At 36.8% G+C, this 9,367-nt stretch overlaps 1 protein-coding gene and 1 long non-coding RNA gene across 2 annotated transcripts in view; one reads left to right on the top strand and one right to left on the bottom strand.

Annotated features, from left to right (window-relative positions):
- The window catches only part of LOC309487270, a 93,610-nt gene extending 88,548 nt beyond the window's left edge, over positions 1-5,062 (bottom strand). The window contains exon 1 of the long non-coding RNA XR_014201802.1: positions 5,053-5,062. This is a non-coding gene — a long non-coding RNA (uncharacterized lncRNA). The remainder of the gene's footprint in view (positions 1-5,052) is intronic.
- Positions 105-9,165, top strand: csgalnact2 (chondroitin sulfate N-acetylgalactosaminyltransferase 2). Its single transcript, XM_082154831.1, has 8 exons — positions 105-239; positions 1,073-1,936; positions 2,107-2,323; positions 4,906-5,007; positions 6,260-6,441; positions 6,752-6,846; positions 6,929-7,010; positions 7,680-9,165. Exons 2-8 carry the CDS (start codon positions 1,285-1,287, stop codon positions 7,970-7,972), a joined length of 1,623 nt encoding a protein of 540 aa, XP_082010957.1. The 5' UTR covers positions 105-239; positions 1,073-1,284; the 3' UTR covers positions 7,973-9,165.
- The last annotated feature ends 202 nt before the right edge of the window (positions 9,166-9,367 follow it).

Below are 9,367 nucleotides of genomic sequence, written 5' to 3'. Positions count from 1 at the left end.
CCTAATTATAGGTTATTTTGTTTACCATAGTTTTTAACAATTTGTAAAACATCTAAAGACGACATACTGGCTTTTATTTTGAAATTCTGCGGCTCATAGCGGAAGGAACATGCTTCGTTTTTTCATTGCCCCGTGGCGTTGTGTTCCCACCGTTCCCACATTTATTATGCTCGGTATTCTATTGAACAGTTGCCTGAAGAAGCGGTTACCGACAGCCACATACAATCACAACCGCCGAGGTAAGTGTCGCACATTTCCGTGTTTGTTTTATCCAAGAAAACAACTTCAACCTCGATGTTTCTTACGCAAATTAGATTATTAGATATTTGCCATTATGTCTTTTCTTTAGGCTTATTGATCAATCAGCCAGATGTTTCCCTGTGTGCATAAAGCTGTGTTTCCTTGTTGATCTATAAACAAACTTAATATTATTCAGGTGTCTTAGGTGTTTGTTTATATTAAAGTGTAAACATAAATTGCGCTATACATATACAGTTGTTATGAATATGAATAGTTTTATACTGTGCATGGAGCCAGTCGGCAAAAATAAACAGATAACGTTAGGTTGATCAGGAATCCGCTTATCACACGGCTGATAAAAACATTGAAATAAAATATTGATTATTAAATTATTATTGTTGATATATTTAAACTTGTATTGTATTATTTTTGGATTATCCAAGTTTCGATCCGCTTAAAATTATTACATTATTTATGATCTATTTCTACGTAGACAACAATCTGAAACTTGCCTAGCAACAGTTTTACAATATTAATTTACATATTATCAGTCCAAGTTATTTGTGTGTGTGTGTGTGTGTGGATATTCGTTTTATAAATAAATACCGTTTAATAAATACCGTTTTAATAAAAAAAATTATGTCATTAATATTTTTAATGTGGAGTAACTTTTCAAGTTTAAAAAAAATGCAAGGGTTAGGCACTGTAGGCTGTTAAATTATTTTATATAGTTTTTAATTATTTCAACATTTGTTTTGACTATTTATTGTCTGGTTTGGTATAAATACACTGAATAGAAAATATATTTTTCATGATATGAATCTCTTTTTAGATGTGGTGTTTCTCTAAACGGAGGAATATTGTGCAAGCAGGATGACAGTTTGTATATTCACACATCTCTGAGGAATCTGAGCATGATCGACGTGCTGTAGAGTGAGAGGAGCAAGATTACAAGAGAAATGTGACACTAGCGTACTTCCTCCGCTTTGCTTGGGAATGGATTAATGTGAAAGTGGCTGGTAAAGAGCACCCTGCCTCTCAGATATGCCCAGACGGGGGCTTCCTCTGCAGGGGCGGGCGCGCTGGCTTCTTCTAGGTATATTTTTAATCCTGGTGCTGCTGCTCTTTGCTTACCTCCTGGAGTGCACACCGCCTGCGGATGTGAGTCAGGTGCTGCCTGGCCTGGGAGGAGATCCTTATGGGAAGGAGTATTACCAGGCTCTCCTGCAGGAGCAGGAAGAGCGGCATCTCAGCCGAGCGGCCAGCCTCAAGAGGCAGATTGCGCAGCTCAAACAAGAACTCCAAGAGATGAGCGAGAAACTGAGGGTACTTCAAAAAAAAAAGGAGGGCCCCGGGCCACAGAGCCTGATCGATGGCAGAGATCAAGAGCCGAGTGACCTCTTGGAGTACCTGCACTCACAAATCGACAAGGCGGAGGTGAACACGGGAGCGAGGCTACCGAGCGAGTACGCGCTTGTGCCCTTTGAGAGCTTCACCTCCACGAAGGTGTACCAGCTGGAGATGGGCCTGACACGCCATCCCGAGGAGAAGCCTGTGCGGAAGGACCGGAGGGATGAGTTGGTGGAGGTGATAGAAGCGGGTTTGGAAATTATTAATAACCCGGAAGACGATGACGGACAGGAGGACAACATCCCCATGCAGAGGCAGATGTTCACCGAAAGCCATTTTTTTGAGGGTAAGAGCTGTTCAGATGAAGTATACAACTTTACGTACCGTGTGTTCAGGGTTTGTGTGTACTTAACAGCGTTTGTTTGTATTTGAGGATAATAAAGGTGGTGTGAACTTTGCACAGCACAAAATATTCAGTAACTCTAGCTGCTTTTGTGTACTTGCTATTCTTGGCAGGACTCTACAGGACCGAGAGGGACAAAGGCACACTGTATGAGCTCTACTTCGCTAAAGAGGATTCCCACGAGTACCGTCACGTCACCCTCTTCCGTCCATTTGGGCCCCTCATGAAAGTGAGGAGCACGTCTGTAGACGCCGCCAGCACCATCATTAACATCATAGTGCCGTTGTCAGGCCGCACTGAAGTCTTTGTTCAGTTTTTGCACAACTTCAGGTGAGAAGGTCACTGTGGAAGGTTTCGGGAAGTTTGCTTGTGTAAATGTGCACTTTTATAGAGTGCTGCAGTGATGACGCTTTTTTGTAGGCCAACCCAAAAGTTAGCATCACCCTGGTTCCAAGACAAAAACCCAATAGGATTTTTTCCATTGGCTTTTGGATTATTGTAGAAAATAAGCTCTGTGACCAACAAAAGTTTTAGCGTGGATGCCAGCCGAACTTAGCCCCGCCCACATAATTTTTAGGTCGGGAAGTTCGGTCTGGACTTGATCCGTTGTGGAGCTATTATGAGAGCTTACCAGAGCTGTTCAGACCAATCAAATTGTCAGGGCGGGCTTTATACGATGATGGACAGATGATCAACAGTAACGTAATCATCCACGTCACCAAAGAGCGCTTGGGTTGAATTCGTTTACAACAAAGATGACTGCCGCTGGAGAATTGAGATTTCACGAGTTCACACTTACAAATAAGTCAGATAGAATAAATGCATATCTGGCGTGCTGTCCAAGGAGCACCCCCGCCACTTGTTAGCAACCTCCTTTTTCAGGACAAGTCAAATCTTTTTATTTATTTTTGTACGAGTGGTGTATTACTGATGTCATAGACATGTGTATATGTAGATTCCAGACGCCATCTTGGAACAGTCAGCGTGACAGTAAGAATCAATGATGCCACAACATTGTGCAGCTTTTGTTTGTCAAACTGCTGAGATTTAAATTCCAGAAGAAATGGGATAACCTTTCACAGGTGAGAATGTGTTGGGTTGTGTTTTTAATCAACTCAATAATACAGGTTTTTACAATGGTCCTTTTAATGTCGTGTTAGATTATGCCTTTGTCTTGTATTGGGTTAGTTTTGCAAAATCATCTGCTGAAGTCTATTGCAGATTCAAACATGTCTAACTGTCGGTTGCAGACGCACAGTCAACAGCCAGCTTTGACTGTTCCAATATGGCGGACGGCATATGTATAGAGTCCCATAGAAACAGCCGCAAATGAGGCATCTATGTATATATATCTTTTACTGATTTAATTTATGTCTTAGAATAAAATGTGAAAGTATTTTGAGCTTTTGTTCACCAACAAGCTCATTGACTTGAGGATGATGGGACCGGAAGTGCTAAAATGCTTACTCGATTGTGTGTTTTTAGCCTACAAAAACACGAAACAAGATCCATTTTTCATTATCAATAGCGATATATGAAGCACTGATGATACAGAACTCGCTTTTAATCCAAGTAGCTTTCTGATAGTCAACCAGAGGTGGACGAAGTACACAACTTCCTTACTTGAGTGAAAGTACAGATACTACTGGTCAAATATTACTCCGTTACAAGTAAAAGTTGTAAAGACCTATTTTTACTTAAGTAAAAGTACAGAAGTACTCGTTTTTAAAAGTACTTAAGTATCAAAAGTAAAAAGTAAATGTCAATGCATTGTTTTATTATTGTTGCATTGTTGTATGTAATACTTAAAGTACCGTATGCCTGCATACCTACCCTCATATCAATATCACATTTATTTCTAGAACACAGTTCCAGTAGTGGGATTGAATGTGAGATTGAATAAGTAACTCAATAACGTCCACAATGGTTTCGGACACCTAAATGGCTGTTCCCTCAAATATTGCCCTATTTAAAGTTTTTTGGCTTTTAGTATGAATATGTTTGCCTTACTGTTATCTATAAGCTAGTGTGCAAAAAAGTGACAAAATTCGCATTTAGAAAACCAAACCCAACGTTGAAAATGAAAATCAGGTTTATGTCAGAATCCAATGTCAGATTGACGTTGATCTCCAACGTTGGACAGACGTTGTATTGTGGTTGAAAATGAAAATCGGGTTGACGTCAGAAACCAACATTAGTCGGGTTCTGACGTCAACCCGACTTTTATTTTCAATCAATATCCAACGTCAATCTGACGTCGGGTTCTGATGTCAATCAGATGCAGGGTTCTGACATAAACCCGACTTTCATTTCCAACCAAAATGCAACCCCTGCAACCAAAATCATCCACTGACTGATGTTACTTTCTACTCAAGGACCTTGACAGAATTGTAGTGGAGTAAAAAGTACGATATTTGTCTTTCAAATGTAGTGAAGTTAAAGTAAAAAGTTTCCAGAAAAAATAATACTCAAGTAAAGTACAGATACTCAAAAAGTGTACTTAAGTACAGTACTCAAGTAAATGTACTTTGTTACTGTCCACCTCTGTAGTCAACATGGTGAATTCACGTGACTAACTTCAACCTGATGTTAAGTTTATTTGGCAATGTGCAAAATGTTTCGCCCTCATGCACACAAAACTCCCGATCACGTGGATTCCTATTGAAATGACTGTATTTTTTTATTTTTATTAACCAAGCATGTAAAAGAGATTCTGGGATTGTGTCTGGGAATGTGTGTGTCAGTGTGTTCTTGTGTGCTGCAAATCATACAGTTGAACCTTCTATAGATGTGTGGAATGCAGCAACACGCAGCCAGATGTTACACAGTTTTACAAGGGAATGGTTTCCAGTACAGTTTTCTCTTTGGTAGTTTTGGAAATGTTGTGATCAGATGGTGTTTTCTGTGTGCAGGGAGGTTTGTGTACAGCAGGACAAGCGAGTGCATCTCACAGTGGTGTATTTTGGTCAGACGGGCTTGCAGGAGGTGAAGGCGTCTCTGAGGAAAATGTCCAGGTTTGAGCTTTGCAGATGTTCTGTGTTTATTGCATGTTATTGCACTGATCCTAAATGGAGGAAACCCAAGGAAAAGGAATTTGCTGTTTACCCATCTTAATGTGGCAGTAGAGACTGTAATTTTCTTGAATTGCAGGAATTAAGCTTCCTTTTTCATAATTATTGTGTGCAGAGCTCATATAGTAATTCACATTGTCTGTACACTACCATTCAAAAATTTTAAGCCAGTAAGATTCTTATTGAAAGAAATAGGGCTGCGCAATATATCGAAATATGGCAACTGTACATATCGTGATATATCGTAACGGCAATAACGGGGGTCATGAACAATAGACAGACACTGCTCTTGACTGAATAACTTTTGTAGCTTTTATAAGAATCATTGTACATTTAATTCATACAATGAAGACTAAGCAGAGTTTTATTTCTACATTTGATTATTCAGTTTCTGTTGTTACATAAACCTAATGTGGGCCTACCTGAAACCTAAACCCCCTGGTTACACTAGTGTTAAAATGACACTTATGATACAGTAAAACATTGCTGTTCACTTTCAGAAGTTCTAGTGATGCTTTCTTCTGAAAAAATTAATGTTGGTTATTTAAGTTTAATTTAGTTCAATAGTGTCGTTAAATAATTTAAGCATCATATCGCATTTTTCTTCAGTCGTGCAGCCCTAGAAAGAAATTCACTTTTATTCAGCAAAGATGCATTGAGTACATCAGTAGTGACACTATAGACATTTATAACATTACAAAAAATTTCTATTTCAAATAAATGCTGTTCTTTTGAACTTCCTATTAAAGAATCCTAAAACAATATATATCGTGGTTGCACAAAAATATTAAGCAGCACAACTGCTTTCATAAACATTAATAATAAGAAATGTTTCTTGAGCACCAAATCAGAATATAAGAATGATTTCTGAATGATCATGTGACACTGAAGACTGGAGTAATGATGCTAAAAATTCAGCTTTGCGGTCACAGAAATAAATTACATTTTAAAATATATTAACATTGAAAACAGTTAATTTTACAGTTTTTCCTGTATTTTTTTTATCAAATAAATGCAGCCATGGTGAGCAAAAGAGACTTTTTTTCAAAAACATTTAAAAATCATACCAACCCCAGATTTATAAACAGTAGTGAATGAAGGTAAAGATTGTAAACGTGTTATTACCCAGTATGGTTGGTATAAATCTTCTAAGCCTCATTTTGTTTCCTACACTGTTATTCATGATCCTTTCCAGTGAGGAGAACTTCAGTAACTACACACTGATCCCTGTGGATGAGGAGTTTTCGCGCGGCCGTGGTCTGGACATTGGAGCTCACGCGTGGGAGAAAGGGGGCGACGTGTTGATGTTCTTCTGTGACGTTGACATCTACTTCACTCTGGAATTTCTTAGTACCTGTCGTCTCAATACAGCTCCAGGTTTGTCATCTCAACAAACATTTATATCTGAAAATTCATGGACCCATTACTAGAAGAAATATCCATATTTCTCCAATTTTGCACTTGTTTGATTGCACTATATGATGCGTGTACTTTCAGTTTGTTTTCCATCTAAGCAGTAATAATGTTAGTGATAATAGGATATGTAGCAAATAAATTAATGACATTTACTGGTTTTATGCATGGTTGACAGAACAGTATAAATTATCTTCATCAAGAATCATTTGTATACTAAAAATATAATCCTCTATGTAATTTTACAATATTTATTTTTTTCTCTTCCTTGCAGGAAAACGAGTTTTCTATCCGGTGGTTTTCAGTTTGTACAATCCAGCTATAGTTTATGGAAATCTTGAGTTTCCACCCCCAATTGAGAGTCAGCTGGTATGTAACCAAGATTTTTTTTTAGAACGCATGGCTTTCTAGTGATTCAAAAGAAAATAAGACAATTGTTTGCCGTTTACAGATTCATAAAAAAGATGCTGGATTCTGGAGGGATTTTGGATTTGGTATGACTTGTCAATATCGCTCTGACTTCCTTAGCATTGGTAAGTTAATGTGGACTTTTAGGTTGTAGGAAATAATATTTTAATAATAATAATTTTCTTATGTAGGGTGACCTTTGACCAATAATTAGATTATTAAATTTTTTATATGTATATATTTTTAATTATATATATATATATATATATATATATATATATATATATATATATATATATATATATATATATATATATATATATATATATGATATAGATATAATTAATTGAGTGATATATATATATATATATATATATATATATATATATAAAAAAAATTCAACATCATTGCTACAGTCTTTAGAAATCATTCTAATATGCTGATTCAATAATAATAATAGGAAATGTTTCTTGAGGAGAAAATCAGCAAGAATTATGTGACAGCTTTGCCATCACAGGATTAAATACAATTTGAACATTTATTTAAATGGAAAACAATTATTTTAAATTGTAATATTTCAGAATATTGCTGTTTTTACTGTATTTTTGCTTAAATAAATGCTGCCTTGGTGAGCATAAGAGACTTATGAATGACTTATGAAACAATAAATGAGAATATTTTTTCCCTTCGTAAATGAATGCATGTATGAGAGTACTGATGCATCAAATTACAATAAAAAGATAATTTGCTTGTTTTTTATTTATATAAATAAACTCACGGTTTCTCTTTTCTAGGAGGATTTGATCTGGAAGTGAAAGGCTGGGGTGTAGAAGATGTGCACTTGTACAGGAAGTACCTGCGGAGTGAACAGATTGTGATCCGGACCCCTGTGTCGGGCCTCTTCCACATGTGGCACGAGAAGCTGTGCGCGGACGAGCTGACCCCGGAACAGTACCGCATGTGCATCCAGTCCAAGGCCATGAACGAGGCGTCACACTCTCATCTGGGCATGCTTGTGTTCAGGGAGGAGATTGAGACTCACCTTCGAAAGCAGGCCTACAAAACTCAGAGCAAACCAGCAGAATGAATCAACAATGCAGCAAGGAGCACAACTTTGTTGATAACAGCAATGAAGAAATGGGTCAAAATGTTGTTTTTTTGTATTATTTGAACTGAAGTCAAATCAAAATAATTATCCTGGGATTACAGAAGACTTTATGACAACAAAGAAGTGTTAAGGGAGGATGGTACTGATTGGTACTACATAAACAAGTTTATTTACTGGAATAGTTTGCTTTAATGCCAATTTAGGTTTAGGTGTTAAGCACTAAAAGGACTTTTTAGATTTGTTTATTACATACTGTATGTGAATAATGAAAAGTCTCTTTGGGGAAATGAGTTACTGAAGAAATTGCTTGGGCCTCATTCAAGTTTGTGCAAAGTTTTATTGCATAAATTGTCTCATTGAATTGAATGCAACAGCTTGCATAAATGTTTTATACAAATGATTTGCACAGTTGTTCTGCTCATGATTTATAAATAATGGCCATTGAGAAGACATGTAAAGAGCATGTTTTTGTTTTTTTATTTTGCCATTAATTGACAGCCATTTCTATATTATTTCTAGTGGTGTCAAATAGATTAATTGTGATTAATTGCGTCTAGCATAAAAGTGTGTAAATATATAATTTGTGTGTGTTTAAATATGCACACAAACTTTTGATTAATCAGCACTAATTATTTCTGTTGAAAATCGGTACGCTGTGATTAAAAAGGGAGATACGTTGCTAAAAGGGACAATCATCCACATATGGATGCAGTTAAACTTGCCCTGCTGGATTTGTACTGTAGGTCATGTTTCTGCTGGAACAGTATTCAGACTTTTCCCCGAGTCTTCCACGTCTTTGCTGTGTGAGATAGCATGGACCTGAAATGCATTTTGATGCACGTGTCAAACTTTTACTTTGCACCATGTGTGAGGACTGGTCAGTACTATAGTGTTATCTGTCAAGAGCGTAAACAGGATCTAAATGCTTTGGCCGCTGCAACCACTTTGAAATGAATCTGTGGTATATAATCAATCAATGTTGAGGTATTAAAAAAACTGAACTACCTACAACATTTCCCTGACTAAACTGTTGATGAAGACATTATGTATTAATTCCATTGGCCAGTAGATTGAAAATAACCTTTGCTATCTATTGTAAAGCCTCAAATTGATCAGGATGTTGAGTTCCATTGCTCATTTTCTAAAACAAATAAAAGAAATACAACAAGCTATTTTTAATGTTTGTCCCTAAAATAAACCATGAAAGTGTGCGATTAGATTTTGGTGCTTGATCGAAATCAACAGAAACTCTTTTAGGACTTTTTGGAAGTGATGTAGCAGTGTGAACCTTGAAACATAGACCTGCTATTTGATTGCCAGCAGTTCTGTCACACATTTTGCTTCCAAAACATAAGCTTATGTGCCAGTAAATAT

The sequence above is a fragment of the Leuciscus leuciscus genome (genome assembly GCF_965113295.1).
Source record: "Leuciscus leuciscus genome assembly, chromosome: 22".
Classification (NCBI taxonomy): domain Eukaryota; kingdom Metazoa; phylum Chordata; class Actinopteri; order Cypriniformes; family Leuciscidae; genus Leuciscus; species Leuciscus leuciscus.
Note: the sequence above shows the minus strand (reverse complement) of the source record. Positions and strands in the feature narration are given on the sequence as shown.

Excerpts from the sequence above, each read along its gene's own strand:
- csgalnact2 (XM_082154831.1), top strand. The coding sequence starts at position 1,285 with ATGCCCAGACGGGGGCTTCCTCTGCAGGGGCGGGCGCGCTGGCTTCTT. Across the intron at positions 1,937-2,106 it reads CGAAAGCCATTTTTTTGAGG|GACTCTACAGGACCGAGAGG; the intron begins GTAAGAGCTGTT and ends TATTCTTGGCAG. Across the intron at positions 6,442-6,751 it reads TCGTCTCAATACAGCTCCAG|GAAAACGAGTTTTCTATCCG; the intron begins GTTTGTCATCTC and ends TCTTCCTTGCAG.